This window comes from Trachypithecus francoisi, unplaced genomic scaffold (assembly GCF_009764315.1).
Source record: "Trachypithecus francoisi isolate TF-2019V2 unplaced genomic scaffold, Tfra_2.0 Lachesis_group0, whole genome shotgun sequence".
Classification (NCBI taxonomy): Eukaryota; Metazoa; Chordata; class Mammalia; order Primates; family Cercopithecidae; genus Trachypithecus; species Trachypithecus francoisi.
The window spans coordinates 165,858,241-165,879,703 of NW_022681453.1; the positions used below are offsets into that span (position 1 = coordinate 165,858,241).

At 33.8% G+C, this 21,463-nt stretch overlaps 1 protein-coding gene across 13 annotated transcripts in view; it reads right to left on the reverse strand.

The window, feature by feature from the left end:
• TBC1D5 (TBC1 domain family member 5) overlaps nucleotides 1–21,463 on the reverse strand; it is a 591,323-nt gene that overhangs the window by 271,680 nt on the left and 298,180 nt on the right. For 12 of the 13 annotated variants that reach the window (XM_033212761.1, XM_033212760.1, XM_033212755.1 and 9 more), the window contains one exon: nucleotides 19,317–19,386. The exons of the other annotated variant lie outside the window; for it this stretch is intronic. In XM_033212761.1, the coding sequence (XP_033068652.1) occupies nucleotides 19,317–19,386 (70 nt within the window). The remainder of the gene's footprint in view (nucleotides 1–19,316; nucleotides 19,387–21,463) is intronic. 13 annotated transcript variants of the gene reach the window in all.

Sequence of the window (21,463 nt, forward strand, 5' to 3'; positions counted from 1 at the left end):
TCCTCCCACCTCAGCCTCCACTGTAGCTGAGGCAATTCAGGAGGGACCACAGGCACACACCATCACACCTGACTAATTTTGTACTTTTTGTAAAGACTGGGTATTGCTGTGTTGCCCAGACTGGTCTACAAAGGGCCTCAACCAATTCTCCCTCCTTAGCCTCCCAAAGTGCTGGAATTACAGGTGTGAGCCAGTGTGCCTAAATCCTATGCTTTTAAAAATTAGTATTTTTGTTAATAATACTGCTTTTATTTTAGTGTGCCTTATTATTGATTAAAGAGAAAAGTTTTTCATACATTAAAGAAATCATGCCTTCATCAGTCAATTTTTTAACCCAATGGTCTTAATTTTCAATACATTGAAGCTTTTAAAATCTGTGTATAATTAAGATCTAACACTTTTTTCTCTTATTGATCTTTCCATTGTTTTCTCTTGCTTAAGTAATTCTTAGTCACTCCAACACCAAATAAATATTCAGTGAAATCTTGTGGGGCCTTTTCCCCCATTTTAATCCATTTTTATTACCTATACTATTGTAAATATGTCCTATTTCCAAGTAATTACACATATATACTGACATCTCATAATGTTCAAACTTTGTTTTTGTCTAGTTTTTAGCAATATTCAAAGATGAGATTAGCAGTGAGAACATGAGAGGAGTAGAGGCATACCTCATTTTATGTCACTTCATTTTACTGCACTTCACAGGTACTGCATTTTAACAAATTGAAGGTTTGTGGCAACCTTGCATTGAGCAAGTCTATCAGCATGTGCTCACGTCATGTCTCCTGTGACATATTTTCATAATCTTTACAAATTTTCCAACTCTTTCATTTTATCTGTTATGGGGATATGTGATCAGTGATCTCTGATGTTACTATTGTAACTGTTATGAAGCAAAATGAACCACAACCATATAAGACAGTGAACTTACTGAAAAAGGTTGTATGTGTTCTGGCCATACCATAAACAGTCCCTTGTCTCTCTCCCTCTCCTTGGACCTCCCTAGTTAATAATGCTACTATGGCCTTGTAATGTTCAAGTGAAAAGAAGAGTCACAAGTCTCTTAATTTAAATCAAAAGCTAGAAATGATTAAGCTTAGTGAGGAATGTGTATCTAAAGCCAAGTTAGACCAAAAGCTTGGTCTCTTGCACTAAACAGGTAGCCCAGTGGTGAATGGAGGGAAAAAAAAAGTTATTGAAGGAACTCAAAACTGCTACTCCAGTGAACTCATGAATGATGAGAAAGCAAAACAGTCTTACTACTGATACAGAGAAAGTTTAAGTGGTCTGAATAGAAAATCAAACCAGTCACAACATTCTCTTAAGCCAAAACCTAATCCAGAGCAAAGCCCTAACTCTCTTCAATTGTGTGAAAGCTGAGAAAGGTGAGGAAGCTGCCAAAGAAAAGGTGGAAGACAGCAGAGGTTGGTTTATGGAGTTTAAGAAGCCACCTCCATAACATAAAATTGCAAAGTGAAGCAGAAAGTGCTGATCGAGAAGCTGCAGTAAGTTACACAGATCAAGCCAAGATAACTGTTGAAGGCAGCTACACTAAACAATAGATATTCAATGTAGATTTAACAGCCTTCTATTGAAGGAGGATGCCATCTAGGACTTTCATAGCTAGGGAGGAGAAGTGAAGTCCTGGTTTCAAAGCTTCAGAGGGCAGGCTGTACTCCTGTTACAGGATAATGCAGCTGGTGACTAAACTGAAGCCAATCTTTAATCATTCTGAAAGTCCCAGAGACCTTAAGAATTATGCTAAATCTACTCTCCTTTTGCCCTATAAATGGAATAACAAAGCCTGGATGATAGCCTATCTGTTTGCAACATGGTTTAAAGACTATTTTAAGCCCACGTTTGGAAACCATTGCTCAGGAAAAAAAGATTCCTTTCAAAATATCATTGTTCACTGACAATATGCCTAATCACCCAAGAGCTCTGATGGATATGTACAAAGAGATTAATGGTGTGTTCATGTCTGCTAATACAACATCCATTCTGCAGCCCATGAACTGGGGAGTCATTTCTAATTTCAAGTTTTATTATTTAAGAAATACATTTCATAGGCTATAGCTGCCATATGATAGTGATTTCTCTGACAGATCTGGGCAAAGTAAATTCAAAATCTTCTGGTAAAGATTCACCATTCTAGATATCATTAAGAACATTAGAGATTCATGGGGGGAGGTCAGAATAGAAACATGAACAAGAGTTTTTAAAAGTTGATTCCAATCCTCATGGATGACTTGGAGGGGTTTCAAGACTTCAGTGGAACAAGTAACTGCAGATGGGGAAAAATAACAAGAAAACTAGATTTAGAAGTGGAACCTGAAGATGTGACTTAACTGCTATAATCTCACAATAAAACTTAAGTGAATTAGGAGTTGCTTCTTACGAATCAACAAAGAAAGTGGTTTCTTGAGATGGAATCTACTGCTGGTGAAGATGCTGTGAATATTGTTAAAATGGTATCAAATAATTTAGAATATTTAATAAACTTAGTGAGAAAGCAGCAGCAGAGTTTGAGAAGACTGAGTCCAATTTTGAAACAAGTTCTACTCTGGTAAGATGCTACCAAACAGAATCTCATACTACAGAGAAATCTTTATTGAAGAGTCAATCTATGTGGCATACTTCACTGTTGTCTTTTTTTAAAGGAATTGCACAGTTACCCCAACCTTCAGCAACCACCACCCTGACTCGTGGGAAGCCATCAACAACAAGGCAAGACCCTCGACCAGCAAAAAGATTAAGAACTGCTGAAGGCTCAGATGATCCTTGGCTTTTTTTGTTTTGCCATAAGGTATTTTTAATTAAGGTATATATATTTTTAGACATATGCTATTGCATACTTGACAGTATAGTGTAATCATAACTTTTACATATACTAGAAAACAAAAAAAAATCATGTGACTCACTTTATTGCAATAGTTGCTTTATTGCAGTTGTTTGGAACTGAATCTGCAATATCTCTGGGGTATGTATACACGTTTCAAAAACCATAAATATATTTAAATAGCTTGTAGTCTGTGAACAAGCACAGATCTCAAATGTACAACGTTTTGAACCCAAAAGGAATCATAATTTGTGAGACACCATGCAGTTCTGTGTACTGAAAACACAAAGTATTCCAGATAAGAGAGGGAAGTATGAAGCAATGACTCCTCCAGTCTTTTCCAAAATCAGCTCCTATTCACAAGTACCAAGAAATTGTGAAAGTACAGGCACAGCTGGTGGCTACATTCATTGCCATCTTGTCAAGTTAAGCAGGCTTTTAAGGTCAAGTTACATACTACTTATGTAATGAAGGATAATTATTTGTTAGCTTAAATAAGACCCTGTACCTTGATTACAGTGTTGGTACAGAGAAAAGAAGACTGAGGCATGTGAATTGGAAACATTATCTCTGAAATTTACAATCATTTAAATTTATTCATGGGTACTTACAGTTCTAATTAAGGCATAACATCTCAAACTGATGAACAGCTCTAACAACAGAGGAGCATAAAGGCCACAAGATAATATATTAATTGTCTTTCATTTCTATTGAATAGTGTTTCTTCAATAAACTGTAACACAGAGTAAATATAAACATTTAATAAGTGCCTACTATGTGCTTAGCACTCACAGGCACATTTTTTAAAACATACAAAGTTAAAAGAGTAGATAGATGGACATGTAAACCAGTAATAAAATGATTACTGCAAAGCACTCTGGTAGTACAGAGGGGAAAGAAATGGTTTGATACTTCAAAATTAAAACTTAGAATATAAAATAACAGTAGCACCATAGCCACTGAAATACTACTGCAAAGAATTGAGCTAACCAAACATTAAACAGATTCCAGAGGGCAAACTGCTGAAAGGTTTAGCCCTTCTATGGGAGAGGGATCAAAATGAAGGTTTTTTACAATCACAGATGTGAATGGTAGGCCTCCTCCTGAAGTTGGAGGAAGATATGATTAACAATAGAAAATACTGAGGTGTCAGTAGTGAAATTTTTCAGTTTAATTAAAAAAAATCAAGAAAAAGTAGTTGCTAAACTCATTCTTACATAAAAAATATGTATTTACAATGTGCCTGAACAGCAAAAATCTGAAAATTATGCCATTGAAATGCTTTTAAAAGACCCACTTATGATATAATATTTCAGATGAATCACTTCTAATCTCTACAGCAATCCTCTTAGGGTATACATTTTTAACCCCTCTTTATGAATGAGGAAAGTAAGGTTCAGAAAAATTAAATAACTTGTCAAGAGAATAAAGAAATGAGAAATAGGAAAGACATCTTTCTGGAATAACATGGAAGTAACCACTAAAGGGAAACATGATTTTCCAGACACCAAGAGCAAAAATGACCTCTGGCAACAAGGCAAGATAGAAATATACCCTTATTTCTTCCTCAGATTTTTAATTTTTGAATATCAAGTCCACGGACATGCAGATAACTTTTTACTAATTGGACTGAGAAGATAACAACAGTCCTGTGAGTAGTTAAGAACCTGGGTGTTTAGGTGTGTAAAACCTTAAATGGAATGGATTAGCCAGCCACCTGGACCTTGAAGATTTCCTTAATAAAGCATTAGTGCCATCTAGTGGCAACTACTCTATCTTGCAGATACTGGGTCCCTGAAAACAATCAGCATCTAAGCAGGGAAAGATGAAGATGAGTAGGTTTCATTTCTCAGGCCAATGTTAACAGACCAGTACGAGCTGTCTTGGAAGCACTATGTTGAGAAGGGCTCTGAGCTTACCCATGTGTTCCTCAGGAAAGAACACTGTAACTTATTAAATATGTAGGCTATGACTGATGCAATTATTTCTCAAAAAATAAAGTCAACTTCTGCAGCAGGAATTGATAACTTCCCTGTAAGAAGACCTATTTAGGTAGTTAAGCCTCCTGCAATGGCTATTTTGACATGGAAAGCAATTAGAATATGCGGTGGATAAATACAGCTGATGATTATAACAAGATATCTATTTGTAATTATATATTTTAATGTAGTAGTTTCCCAATATATGCTCATAACATTGGTGTGAAACTAGTATCTTCTAAATTTGTTGATATCTTCTAAATTTAATAGTTTAAATACGTTTATAACCTACATGATGACTAATAAATGACTAAATTATGTGCTAATTTATGACTAGAAAGCTTCTGAATCATTGTCCCAAATGGTGATACACTATAGAATATTTATATGATGGTTTCTATCCCATTTTTAAGCTTAATGTGGAAAGGAAACGATGTGTTTGTGGGCTAACTGAAGAAATCCAAATGACTACAATAATAGCAAAGAGTTAAGGGACTACATATAGTTTAGGACTGAAGATCTCTAATGGTTGGTTAAGAGGAGCTACTTAGGCTTCTACTGACAGTGAAATTGCTGAGTGGTTAAGAGAATGGATTCTCACCTTGGGAAAAGCCAACACGTCACAGACAGTGGAAGAAAAAAGAGAGAGGGTAGAGAGATGCTTCTAGCTCTCTGGGAGGTATAGTGATAGGGGAGTATAGCAGACGGAGCTCTCAGAGATGACCATGGAGTTTACAAGGTCAGTCAGCCAACCAGGATCATTTCATCGCAATTTGAATAGTAAGATAATAGAACAAAACGGCCATGGCAGGATGAAGCAGGATTTCAGCAAGATTTAAGCAGGATTAGATCAGGGTTAGATGGGTAGAATATCTGAGGCTGAGGAAGTAAAAGGTAAGAAAGCTGACCTTGATTCAAAAAGATTTATACAATTTCGTAACCCTAAAGTGCATGCCAATATTTTAAAAAATTGCCATATTTAGTATGATCACATTTATTTTATCAAAGAGGAGCCAGTAAATTTTTAAATCGGTTTCTAATCTATATCAAAACATACTAGTGAAAGACTTCTATCAATGCAAGGACTGTACCATAATTCCAGTATTATATTTAAGAGTATACACTTTTAAGTCATTTTAAAGGTATGATTTTGAAAATACTATTCAAATAGAACAAGGAATATCTAACTTAAAATCAATGGAAATATGAAAAGTGTAAATCAGGTATGTCAGCATAAGACTGTAAAGTGTGGCACCAGATATGGATAAGCCACAACATTAGGACTGCAGGTGCCAAGATCAACCAGATAAACACTGATGTTATCTATAATTACCTCATTTTTAGCTTAAATCACAGGTAATGAGGGAACTCACGAGTCTCTAAAAGGCAATTAGAAACTGTACTGGCTTTTTTGCTTCCTGTATCATGAATTTTCTAAAACTTACTTTTATTTAAAGCTTTTTTTCTCCTCCATAATGAAACATCAGGGCATACCACTTATACATAAATATATATATATATAAAACAGAATGCACAATTACAAGCTTAAAATGTATTTCTTCATATGTCTAGGTGAAACATGTTATCATATGATGAGGCTCCACTGAAATACAGGTAAAGAATAGTTCATTGCCTAGAGGTTTGTTAAAATTACGATGTTTTGATTCAGGTTTGAATTGAACTTTAAATTGAGAAGCCTTGAGCCTTCACCTCAGTTTTCACAGGAACACAAAGAACTGAGTTAAAACAGTTATGCACTGTTAAATATAATACTCTTTTATTATTTTATTTTATTTTATTTTATTTTTTTTGAGACAGAGTCTCACTCTATCGCCCTGCCTGGAGTGCAGTGGCACTATCTCTGCTCACTGCAAGCTCCACCTCCCAGGTTCACACCATTCTCCTGCCTCAGCCTCCCAAGGTAGCTGGGACTACAGGCACCCACCGCCATGCCCAGCTAAATTTTTTGTACTTTTTAAGTAGAAATGGGTTTTCACTGTGTTAGCCAGGATGGTCTCGATCTCCTGACCTCATGATCTGCTTGCCTTGGCCTCCCAAAGTGCTGCAATACTTTTTTAAAGAAAAAAAAAAAAAAAAACAGGCATTTTCTTCAAAATACAGTGTTTCAGAGCTTCTAAATCTAGGGTCATATTAAAGTAGGTAAACTCAATAATCACGCTTTAAAAAAGGAAACCAAGAAAAGCAGTATCACAAGCTTTTTGATTTCATAACAAGCTTTTCATTTTTAATTGTGTTAATAATTTAAATATACAATAAAGATAATTAGATTACTAATCAAAGGACTGGCATTTAGAAATGAAGTGAGAAAAGGATCCTATACCAGACAATCTCTGTGAAGTTGTCTGGAGTAAGTCTTTTTTTTTTTTTTTTTTGAGACGGAGTCTCGCTCTGTCGCCCAGGCTGGAGTGCAGTGGCCGGATCTCAGCTCACTGCAAGCTCCGCCTCCCGGGTTTACGCCATTCTCCTGCCTCAGCCTCCCGAGTAGCTGGGACTACAGGCGCCCGCCACCTCACCCGGCTATGGAGTAAGTCTATTTTATATTCCATAGTTTACTCATGCTTCCTCTATAATTAATAAGGAAAAAATCCTCTCCCTGCAGACCTGTCCTACCTTCTTCCCACCCCCACCTCACCTCATTTACTTTGATATTTATGATAACTGGCACGGGCTTGATATCTAACATTCTATAACATGATAAAGAATTTGCCACACAGTCTGCAAATATAAGCCAATACTGTAAAGGAAAGGCTGGTAGAATAGAGAATAAATTACTTTCCAGTTATTTATAAATAGACATTTATTTAGCAAAACCTGATGTCCTAATTAAAAGTCAATCCTACGACTTAAAGCATGTTTTCCAATAGTGTGTTGACTAATAGGGTATTACCAAATAGAAATACATGTGTGCTTAAATACTTTCTCTAAGAAATATTAAAATCAATTGTATTTTAACTGAATCCATCGTTCACTTGACAACCTCTAGATGAGCGCTAAGCAAGTGAACTTTCTGAGATGACAGAAATGTTCTACATCTGACTCTCCACTATGGTAACCACTGACCACACATAGTTACTAAGCAGTTAAAATACGACTAGTGCAGCTGAAGAACTACATATTGTATTTTAATTAATTGAAATCCAAATTTAAATAGTTTCATATTGCCAGTAGTTCCTGTATTGGACAGGGAAGCTTAAAATGTTCTAAGGATGGCAACAATTCACTCGTATACACATTCAATTTTTAAAGTAACAACTATAAAGTTTCAAGGGATATAAATATACAAGTGATGCATACGCATATATAACTGGGGAAAGAAAACAAACATTAAAAGTTAAATAATACATGTGGTTAAATAAAGCAACTTAATTCCGTAAGAGAGGTAACAAAGTATATAATTATTCTAAATAAATGGTGCTACTAATAAGACTATTAGATATGGATATAATCTTTTTCTTTTTCTTTCCCGTATCTATCTCATTGCCTCTCCCTGTGGTTTCTGTTTCTATCACTCCCTTCCGCTGCCTCCTCCCACATCCCTCTTCTCACACATATACCTGAAAGTTAGAAAGGCAAATCTTTGGTGATCACAGTGTTACTTCTATTGGTTACCCAAAAATGGTCAATGCTGGATAAACCCAAGATTTGGATCATGCACCTAATATAATCATATTCAGCAACAGGCTGGCTAAACAAACCTAGAAGGGATAATTTAAAAAGAGGATAAATGGGCCATGGGATAAACTTTTGTTTAAAGTCAATTAAGTATTTTAAGAACTGCTCCCCTGTGGTAAGGAGGGGGGAAGGGCAAGAAGACAATAGTAGTTATTTTGGACACTGTAAGTTTATTACCGTGAACTGAACAAAATACACATAAGTTTGTGTCTAGATCTATGAAAGTTGAGCTACACTGTTCAAGAGAACTTCAAGATTTAGAAATTTTTTTTTTAATTGGAATGAGGCTTAAGATACAGGGTTCAATTACCCTGTTTTGGTTCTAATGGGTTGAGACACCTGGACATGTCATCTGCATTAGTGTCCCTAATCTGAAAAAGTAGCCTGGAAGAGTCTTTTGAGACCCCTTGAGATTATGTCAACCAAACTACTTCAATGTCTCTCTCAGAACATAACATCTATAATCATGGAATGAAAATTATATTCATATGTTCAGATACAAGGACATCTTTTACATTTCAAATATTTTATCATTTGCAGGTTATTTTTTATTCCATAGCAGGTTTATTGATTTTCTTCATATTTTTAGGTACCTAATACTCATTCTCAATTGTATCATTATCAACTATTTCATAATTATTTTTGTGTGATTTGAAGATTTTTAACCCTCAGTTAAAATTTTTGATCATCGATTCAAATACATTAAACATCGCCGGGTGCAGTGGCTCATGCCTGTAATCCCAACACTTTGGGAGACTGAGGCGGGTGGATTACCTGAGGTCACGAGTTCAAGACCAGCCTGGCCAACATGGTGAAACCCCCACTCTACTAAAAATACAGAAATTAGATGAGCACAATGGTGCACACCTGTAATCCAGCCACTCAGGAGGCTGAGGCATGAGAATCACTTGAACCCAGGAAGTGGAGGTTGCAGTGGGCTGAGATGGCCCTCCAGCCTAAGCAACAGAGTAAGACCCCATCTCAAAAAAAATAAATAAAACTATGATATACTGAATTTTAAAACTTTAGTACTATCAAATAGCAAGTACTATCAAAATAGCAGCTCATGTAAAGCAACACTGTCACTACAATGAAATAGATACATATGTAAATACTGATGTTGTATGGGTCACATTAGCTGTCTTCATAGGTAAGGGCATAATTTTGTCACTGATGACTAAGTTCAAATGGGAAAGTTGTCAAAATCAAAATGAAGTCACTGCTGTCAAGCCCTAACAAAAGTACAGTTGGCCCTCCACACATGAGATGCCACATTCATGGTTTACACCAATCAGACTGAGACTACAGTATTCTAAGGAGGCCAAACTCATGGATACAGAGGGGCTGATTTCTCCTATCCTTTCCAATTCCATAGAGCTGACTGCTGGACTTCAGCATCTGTGATTTTGGTATCCATGGGGGTCCTGGAATCAATCCTCAAGAATACTGAGAGATGACCATAAAGCCAAGTTTAGAAGGAAGAGCCCTCATGCACATACGCTGAAGAAATATTACAAAGACTCTCTGAAGGGCTCTTATACACATACGTCTGTAACAAAAACTTTTACCAATAACTTTCTAAACTGCAGTTTGTTACATGAGTACAAGGATAGCTAACTGATGTACAAGAACACTTGCCAGACAAACTGTCTCCATTAGTGAACTGGTGTTAGCTCCTGCAATAAGCCCCTGTAACCAAAGTTCTCTGTTTCAAAATAAATTGTGTGTACTTTCCTCTCTTGTCTTTAAAAAGCTTCCCCTTCTCTCAACCTCTTTGGATATGCCTGTGGTTCCCAAGGCCTACATATCCCAAATGTGCAAATCGCCTAATAAACTCAGTATCTCTGGAGAATTTCTGTGTTTTTAACAAACTGAAACTTACCCATTCTACTGCAAAAGCAATCTAAAAGAATGCATTGCTGAAGAGTGGAAAATGAAGATCGTCTTTGTACATGCTGCTCACCTCCCTGAAACTCTTGCCCCCGCTAGAACACCTAGCAAACAGATTTTCCTCCTACCGCCCACCACCCCAATCATTTGGTCTTCCCCTGGTTCTGCTTTTTGTTTTTTGTCTTGAGACAGGGTCTTGCTCTGTCACCAAAGCTGGAGTGCAGTGGCATGATCACAGCTCAGTGCAGCCTCAACCTCCTAGGCTCAAGTGATTGTCCCACCTGAGCCTCCTGAGTAGGTGGGACTAGAGGCAAGTGCCACCATGCCTGGCTAATTTTTAAAAATTTAATTAATTATTTTATTTATTTATTTATTTGTCTGTTTGTAGAGATGAGGTCTTGCTTTTTGCCCGCGCTGGTCTTCAACTCCTCAGCTCAAGAGATCCTCCCCACTCAGCCTGTTGGGATTACTGGTGTAAGCTCCTGTGCCTGGCCTTCCCCTAGTTCTTGATAAATGCCTCCATTACAATACCAGTCATCATCTATGTTAGTTGTTTCCATGTTTGTCTCCCTGCTACATCATAAGTGCCCCAAGGGCAGGGTCTGTGTTTAATTCCTCTTTGGGTCTTAAAGGTTTAGCACACTGGTTTGTCTATATTGGGAGTATAACAAAGATATACATAATGATAGAAGATAAGTTAGCTCCCTTGAACAACAACAAAAAAGATACAAACAAATGTTGAAAAAGCACTTGTGAAAAAGCTCTGGATTAAAAATAAAATGGGGAAACAGAATTATTAACCACTACAACTTTGCATCAAAAGACAACATGATCTGATATTTAAAAAAAAATGTTAAATATTGACTCCTAAATATTCTGTAGAAATTTCTCCCTTAAATCATTTATTTGAGTCAAATTGTCCATGAAATACACATTCAGAAATTAAGTATTATATAGAGCTACCTGGGACTATAAAGCAGACCAATGCATAAATAAATAAGCAAGATATCGGTAAATTTAAAAAAAAAAAATTAACTCTCCACTTACGAACCTTAATTCTATGCATTTTCTCAAATTTTTAACTATATTTTTGAACTCTAATTCTATGCATTATTTCCTCATACTTCAGTATTGAGCAAATATTTAATTGACTTTGTATATTTCAACAACATATCCGAAGTATATATTACAAACAGTGATCCATAGGACTGACAGCAAGGCATTTCAACTGGGAACACCAGCAGGAAACAGAAGTGTGTCCAGGGGAAAGGACTCTCAGTATTGATTGACTCAGAGCAGCTTATCCTCACATTTCAAATGTATGCCTGTCTTTTCAAAGATAAACATTTACACAGCCTTGGATGATCAGGCTTTCAGCCGACTATGTAAATAAACAAACATGAAAAAAAAATTCCCCTAAAGCCTGGCAACAGATAACAAAAAGGGCTTGAAGGGGTTTCTAAAGGAAAAGAACTCAAACTGTAACATGTACGCTCAAGCCAGTGTGGGTTGATAATTAGGGCTGTAAATGCAAACAAATCAGTTGACTTTTCAAAATAGAGGGTAACATTTTTTCAAAGCCGTCAGTAATCAATAAATTAGTTCAGAGAGATTGCATATTATAAAGAAGCACAGATATTATCATAAAAATAATAAGTTACTTCAAGAAGATGTATTCATCATTCAAATGCGATTTTTCTTTACTCAAAAGAGCCTCCATTATGGAGATAAGAACAAAAGGTAATACTATGACTGATTTCTGAAAAATGAAAAGGCTATACATTTTGTGCTCTCTGAAGTGATCATTTAACTGTAAAGGTCATGATGCTTCTTGAACAAATATAAGCACAAACAAGATGCAAAATTCGATGAGATTAAATATAAGAAGCGATTATATAAAAGTTCCTCCTATATAACCTATAGATAACTATAGATTCATCTGATTCTTTAAATACTCATTTATTGCCACGTTAGAACTAGAAAAAAAAATTTTTTTAACTTTCCTGAGGCAAGGGCCAACTTTGTCAGGTAGTAGAGTTAATTACAACTTAAAAGAAATTTTAGAAAAGACAGTGGGTAAGGAAAGGTGAAAAAACTAACAGCAGTTACCTACTATGTTTTGATGACAAGGGCCAGGTACTTTACACATTTTACAGGTACGCTCTCCACAACTCAATGATACAGATGTTAACATTTCAATTTTACAGATGAGGTAATTAAGAATCAGAGAGGTTAATTACCTTGCCTAAGGTTACAGTGGTAGAGTTAAGATCTAGACTTCAGTGTGTCTTATTTCTGTGCGTTTTTTCCAAATTGATTCCCTAAATCATGTATTTATTCTTAAGAACATCTTAACATTATACAGATCCTCCACAATATACAGGCAATACAACAAAATCAGAAAAGTAAGGCTCATGGAATCAAGGAGCATTAATTCTAGGCCTTCCTTCCTCCTCTTCTATTTATTAAGCTACGAAACCCTGAAAAATAATTAAAATGGCAAGGCCTTAGAAATTTAAGAGGACTGAGTGGTGGGGAAGAGGGATGGTAGATTCAGGTTGGTCTCTATCACCTTTCATATTACTTCTAGCAAATAAATTGATTGAGCCAATATTCTGTTTTTATTTATTTATTTTTTTGTGTGTGTGAGACAGTCTCACTCTGTCACCCAGGCTGCAGTGCAATGGTGTGATCTTGGCTCCCTACAACCTCCACCTCCCAGGTTCAAGTGATTCTTGTGCTTCAGCCTCCCGAATAGCTGGGATTACAGGCATTCACCACTACACAGGCTAATTTCGTTACCTTTTTTTTTTGTATTTTCAGTAGAGACAGGGTTTTGCCTTGTTGGCCAGGCTGCTCTTGAACAGCTGACCTCAAGTGATCCACCCACCTCAGCCTCCAAAAGTGCTAAGATTACAGGGGTGAGCCACTGCACCTGCTCTGGTCCAATAAGCCAATATTCTCAAAAATAACATGATTAACAAAATTATATCACTCTAAGAGTGTGACTAGAACCCAGATTTCTGAATTTTAAATCTTGCTGCCAAAGTAGGCTTCTGCCCTATTATCTCCTTTCTACTGAATTATTGTTTCGTTATTTCTATGAGATATATAATTCTCTCACATACAAATGTAAAAGGTACTATACTAAAAATAAATGTAAATGATGAAAAGATATTTCCCGCATCCTCCAAAATTATTTATTATATGCAAATAAGTACAAATCTTTGTGCTAAAACTTGAAGCCTAATTTTTCAAATTTACTGATTGATTATATGCAAATAAGATGCATACAAAATTATTGATTATATGCAAATAAGATACATGCAAATTTTGTGCTAAAACTTGAAGCCTAATTTTTCAAATTTACTTAATGATTCAAGAAAATTCAAATTAATGTACTTTTTCTTAGGCAGGAAAAGACAACTTTTAGATTTAAAAGGCAATATCTACTTTAACTTTTTACAAACTTTTTACCAATTTGAACAGCCTTTGACTCAGTGAGCTAGATATAGAACATATTATATTGAGAAAGGGAGGCAACTTTGGAAGCTCTGATAAATATCAAGAAATTTGAACACCATTGCTTAAGAGCCAAGTGTCTTTTTTCGTCTCTCCTTAAAAGGAATAAAACAAACAACAACAAAACTATATACACATATAAAGTTCCCTTTATTTCTTCAATAAAAGCTCTTTTCAAATATGAAATACAATATTTTGTTAGAGGAAAAAAATAAGCCAAAAGTATAAATGTTTTCTTAAAAAAACATAAATAAATACTTTATTCCAGTCTATAAATGTTTTAAGTCTCAAGTCACTCCACTAGCCCAGGTGTAGGATCTATTAACTAAAAACATACACAGAAGTATCTGTGTATCTTTTTAGCATTCAAGTAATTTTCGTTTTTTGATTCAAACACCAAAGCTCCTAACTAAATTATTATAATCTTCAGTTTATTGGCTACGACTTCTAACTGAGTATCATCGGTGTTTACAATTTTGCACTGTCTCTGGAAGTCAGCATTGCATTTACAAATGATTATTTTTAAAGTATCTAATTGTCAAGATGAAAAAGAGTGTACATTTTTCTTAAGAGTACAGCTTTGGAAAATATAATATCATGTGAAATTAAGTTGAAAAAAATATTGAGTAAAATAGATGATTTACTACTGTTTATACAGAATCTTGAAAATTAGGGTTAACTATAACGTACACATTTAAAATAATCTACAATGATTTATATTCTATCCTCTGCCATTTACACAAAACTAAGATGAGGTACAAAAATTAAGCAATATTTTGAGTTTCCCTGAGAATGCTAAAATAACTGGTCTGAGTTTTAATAAATTGACTATTAAGCCAAGTTTACCGCAGATTTTTGGCTATAGAAACACAAAAAGCTTATCAATAAATGAGGCAACAAATAAGTTATTTCCTATATTGGGAATTAAGACATTATACTTTAAAAATCTGAAAAAAAAAAAAAAAAAGCATAACATTGACTCAAAAATGACAAAGATTTCCTGTCAACTTTTGAGGAAAGTTATAATTTGATCAAAAAGATATTTAGAAACATAGGGTAATAAAACATAAGTTTTTAAATGCTCACCTTCAAATTATTTCATAGGTCACTGTTATACCATCTAATAAGATAATTAAAAACATGCAAGCAGCTGGTACTACAGCTAAACAGATTAATGTAATAGTCTGTAGTCATATGTGCTGGCAAGGGGCTTGCCTCTTTTGGCGAGGAGAAGGTCAGCTGCCCTTGGGAAGAGGAGAAGAGGAGAAGAGGAGTGGCCTGTGCTACAGTCACTAAGTTAAACATCAGCAAACTGATAATCAGGAAACAACTTTTCTTCTTTCATACCCATTAATATTCTTCTCTCAGTTTTAATGGTTAAATAAGAAACAGAGAAAGCTCATATAATTTGGCAGACAACATTAAGATTGGTCTTTAAAAAGTACAAGATATATTTCACAAAACCAACAATGTCTTCTCAAGTCTTATAAACTTTCCATTTTAACGTATCATCTGCAAATTAGTTCAGAGATATACAATCAAATTTTAACCAAAGTGTCCAAAACAGTATCTGGACTATTACTCAAGCATCATATAATAATTGTACTGGTGCCTTAGGAGTTAAATGCAGCTGTACTCTATCTGAATCCATGAAGAAAGATCAAAAGAAGACACAAATCCAAAGTAAACATCCCGGTTTATTTAAAAAAAAAAAAAAAGTCTATGATTATTAGGCACATAAAGCTGTAGTTACAGTCCATTCATTTTAAATTTTAAAATTTGTCAAAGTTCCAGATATCATCTCTGAATTTATAGTAAAATATCTTCCTTTCATCTTTACTAGGTGTTCAAATTTGTTATTCAAAGGTAACCTGAAATATGTGTCAGAGATTGAGAGTGTCAAATTTCAGGTTAAGCTTGTTCTTAAGCACTCTTTCTGCTAACAGACAAAAAATTTATTTTCTTGTAAAATATATTTTTCTCTTCCTTTTGGTATATTAGATCACAGTAACAATTTCTATAACACCAAAAGGTTAGTGATGATAATGATGATGACATTGTCTGGAACAAAAAAGTAATATTTATTCAACATTTACCATATGCCATTATCTGATTAAACTCCTCATATCAACTGTATTTTATCATCTTCACTTCAAAGGTGAAGAAACTGAGGGTAAGACTTGTCCAAAGTATTCAGAGTATTTACAATCAGGATCTGAACCAGCACACTATGTTTAAACATTGTTTCAAAAAACAGACTAGGTGCAGTGGCTCACACCTGTAATCCCAACACTTTGGGAGACCAAGGCAGGCAGATTTCTTGAGCCCAGGAGTTTGAGACCACCCTGGGCAACATGATGAAACCCCGTCTCTACAAAAAACACAAAAATTACCCAGGTGTAGTGGCACACGCCTGTAGTCCCAGCAACTCAGGAGGCTGAGAAGTGGGAGGATTGCTTGAGGCCAGGTGGTTGAGGCTGTAGTGAGCCAAGGTAGTGCCACTGTACTCCAGCCTGGGTGACAGAGTGAGACCCTGTCTCAAAAAACAAACAAAGAAAACCCCTAGACTATGCCCTCTTGAAACTCATAATCTAATATGATAATAATACAAACAGTGGAAAGAATATAAATTTCAGTGTCCAATTCAAGACTGAATTCAAAAGTTATTAAAATCTCAACATATGTTAAAGGATACATGTGTCTGATGGTGAATACAGGAAACAAAGTTACCCATTTACCTGAAGTGAGCACAAAAGAATTAATACTATGACTTCCCATTTAGATTTTCAAAAGGCCTTTATTTTACACGTTTTAACCCGAGTTTTTAAAACAGTTGTGGGAAGGAAACAGGTTAAGCATTATAATGCCCATTTGATAGATAAGAAACTAAAGTAATCTTTGACACAAGTATATATAAACTATGAGTATGTTGGTGACAGGTTTAAGGCCTGCGTTGTCTAATTGTGAAGAAAGGCTAGGATTTCAGAGGCGGTTTAAATAATACAAAGGTAGAACTGTCATGCAAAACGACATCTGAGGGTTGCAACATTTACGTTTTTCTAATAACCTATTTCTAGTTAGCTTAAAGAGCTATAATGGTAACAAAAAATAATTTTTGTTTTCAAAAGTAAATTTTACTGAAAATTCTATTGCCATTTTAATGTGATTCTGCAACAATTCCTAGATTTTGTCAGTTAACCTTAATTGAAGCTATACCACAGAGCTGTGCTTCAATGAATTCTACACTTAACCCAAGTGTCAAATCCACAAGTAAGCTCATTATAAGAGCTATTGCCTACTAAGTAGAAAAATATTCATTTCACACCTTAAATACAATAGCAGTATTTAACAGCAGCACTGGCCTGCCAACTATTAAAAGCACACTTTTACAGACTGTATTACTTGAGCTTTTTATCTTTTTAATTACAACAATAAATTAATATTCTAACATTACAACATTTATTTTTAATCAATGCTTGTCATTTTTAAACAATGACAGACATTGATTAAAAATATTTAGTTAACAACATTAGTATTTATTGTGCAAAGCTACACTAGGAGTTACTTTTCAAAATACAATTATCATTTAATAATACTAAGATACTTTATTCAAGAACAAAAAAACACCAAGATAATATTATACCTTCACTTAATATAAAGTTAGGAGAAATGTTTTCATTTCTCTTATGAAATGAATGAAATGAAAACATTCTCTTAACTTCATATTATACCCACTATTTACTGTAATTGGCTAAAATACAAATGTAATTATAAAATATAATTCAACAACAGAATTTATACACATTTAATGGGTTTTTCCTTCTTTTGAAATACATTAGTTTTTCTTTTTGTCTCATTTATGTTTAATTGTATTTATACCTAATAAATTACCATCACAGATTTCATATATTACCATCTTAAGATTCCTCTGTTACATGTCAAATCCTAATATTTATTTAACTATCTTTCACATTTACTTTTTTGGTTATTGTTACAATCAGCTGTGACACACTCAAATAGGAGATTCTACTTATTGTTTAGTATGTCAAATACAAGCTTTATATTATGCTTCAGGACTCAGAAAGCATTTGGAGAATTCCAGTATTTATAAGGCAGGATGGATATAGTGAAAATTTAACAACAACATATGAGTTTTACTGCTGTGATAATACCCTTCTAGAACACCATGGAACATAAGCCTTTTGTGGTATCTGTGACACTTGAACAACTGATCATTTATACAGACCCCAACTGGTATAAAATAAAGATATCAACTGTTTCAATTACCATCTCATTTCTGAAATTCATAAACAAATTGTAAAAACTTGTTTCATTTACTACATTTTTATCTAGTTCCTCCTGTATAAAAGGTCCGACTCTAGATGTTAAAAGCCTGCCTGAAATCTGAAGAAATAAATGACACAGTTCCAATTAAGACTATATAATATGCATACAAATAAAAATATAAACTAAGCATAAGTTCCATATTTATTATAGAAAAGGAGACACAGTGTAATATTCAAATTAGTTTTCAAATACACAGTGGTTCTTGCATATATTTTATAGTGTTGTTACACAAGTATCAGAAGTAATTAACCATAAGGACAATGTTGGCCAATTAAATTGTTTCTTCAAGAATCTGCACTGCCATCTATAACGTTAAAATGTATCATTATTGAATTTGCACTTTTTTCCTAAAAGAAAATAACCAATTTCTTACACCACTTTGGCTCTGTATATAAATTTTCAAGTATTACTGAAAATACTTTAATCTTTCTTGTTCTTCAGTTTCCAGATATAAGGTACAAATTTCATAAACATTTACTGAAGCAAAATTCAAGTTATGAGGAGAAAAGAAAGGATTAGGTAAAATACATATTTCTTAGTGTATCCTTTTAAAAAAAATTACTAATTCAGAAGTAATAGCCCTGTTTACTGAAGAACTTAAACAGAATATTAGCAAACAGCACTTAATTCAACCATGAACTACATTTTAAGCTCTCTTAGGCGCTCATGAGCGGTACTATATTTTAGCAGGAAAATTAAAAGGAAGCTTTAGTAATGTAACAGATATACTGGAAAAACAAAAATGGATTATAATGAAGCTGAATACTACATGTGTGTACATTCCAATTACCCTGCTATTGGCTAACAAAAGATACTGCAGTAAGTGCATTTACTCAAAAATTTACAATATTATATTTTTCTGTAACTTATTAATTGCACAAAATAACATTAACACAATATTGTTCACATTGGTCACCTTGTTAAAGCACAAATAGTGTTTGCTTACTATTCTAGATCAAAACCCTATATAATTATATATCTTATACATTATCTTGTAATATTATATGTGTATGTGTATATATATACATGTATTCATCACCTACCTATAGGAATTAAAAGTCCCTTCAGAGTCTAAAGTAGAACTTGTTCTTCTTCCATTTTTATTTGAATCTCCTGGAGAAAAAAATTACAACACTGAAATAATGGAGATAAACTGAGTATTTCAGTTGAAAAACTGTGTGAAAGCTAAATGCAACATATTAGCCAAAAAGCATATATCCTCTCCCCCTTCCCCAAATTATCTTTTGTACTCAAAGCTTTTTAAGTAAAAAATTCATTTTGATTTCAAAATATAAACCAATGTCAATCCTAGACTGGATAGTAACAGTACCAAAGTAAAAGTGCTATCAGGAACAAATGAAGCACAGTACAAACATTTTCTTCTTATGAATCACAGACAAAACTAAAATTATAAACCAGTATACAGAAAGGCAATTTTTTGTTAGTGACCAAGTCACCCACCCTGATCAGTGGTACTGTCAAAAGAGAGCAGGCAGAGAGCCCACCTGGATGATTTTCCAGGTCCTTGTTTGACACTCTAGGAATTTAGTAAACAGAGGTAAAATAAAAAGCCAACTTCAGAGGTAGTGATTAATTAATGAGCTTTTAATACGTCTTACTTAATATTCTTTACAAAACTTTAACTGTTAACTTTAGGTTTCAACTGTCAAAAGTTTGGCAATTTACAACATGAAAAAGGAACAACATCAAAAGGTATTTGTCTCCTATAATAATATCAAACATTGAGAGAAAAAATTTTTACCCAAAAATCTGTCATATTCATACAATCAAATTTAGAACAAATTACACATATCAATTTAAAGACTATAGAATAAAAGTAAATGAACTAAAGTTGGAAAAAACGCTTACCAATGCCCCAATGTTATATATTCTTATTGACTGAAATTTAATGGTTCAATTTTTTTAAATATACACTTCAAAGTACAGCTTTTATGAAACCATAGTATGCCACTATTAAAAATGTTAGTTGTTTTTCAAAAGAAATTAAAAGTTTAGAATATGATTATATTTTATACTCCTAATTCATATAACGTAACTTTCAAACATCAGGTCATATTCCATTTTTATAATATTTACAGCATAATATAACCATGAGTTATCCAATTTTATACTTTTAATATACTTTGAACAACTGAAGGTGAAACAGGAAATCATCACAGTGGTCGTGGATAAGTCAAACAGTAATTACAGAGCTTCCACTTTAAAGATGAGATTATTTTTAATTATTGAGTACAGGATCTAAGGTACTATACTTATATAATTATGCTACTCATTAAATGGTTACTGAATGCTGAAATGTAATTTTAATGATAGCTACCTATCTTTCTTTACACATTTTATAGTTGACAGATAGTAAAGAACACTGGTTCTTTTTTGAGAGTTTGGTGAGACATGTGCAGCTGTGCCAGTGTTCAGGAGAAGCGGACTGAGCCCGCTTATTAAACTTTGAAGTCTACTCTTTTTTCAAAATACTGTTCCAGTTTATTTTGTTTTTTGAGAAAACAAAAAATCCTAAAAAGGATTACAACACTTAAAAATGGTGACAATTTATAGAAGAAAATAATCCAAAAACATATAAATGTTTAAAATTAACCTAGCTAGGTATATGTTGCTAATTCTTTGAAAACATGGGTATGGTAATATTACTCATACAACACCCTTCATTTTCTTTTAAAAATTAATAACATTATAATAAACTAAAAAGATGCAAGGAAAATTAGTCTCTATCTTGCTAAATGAAAATTTCCTACAACACATGTTATTTAACAGCTTGCAGACATTTCCTGTGAAACATTCCATAATCAGCATAGAATAAGTACTATATTATACATTTAAAATATGAGCTTCTTTCTCCTTAAAATTAAGATTATGATTAAACATGAAAAATAACACCAATAGAATAGTTCTTCCTTTAAGCTGATGCTTATCAGATCAAATATAAAATCCTTCAAATAATTAAAGAGACTTTTGGCTTCATAAACAACCAGGTTTTTTCACATTATAAAGGTTTTCTTTAATTTATAACTGTTTCCGAAAGAAAATATCACATTAAATATAACTTTCAAGGTGCAAAAAAATGGTAATGGGGGAAAAAAAGCAGTTTTTCTTTCTCAAAAACATACCAAATAAGGAGTACAATTGTTTCACTAACAATATTAGATAAAAGATT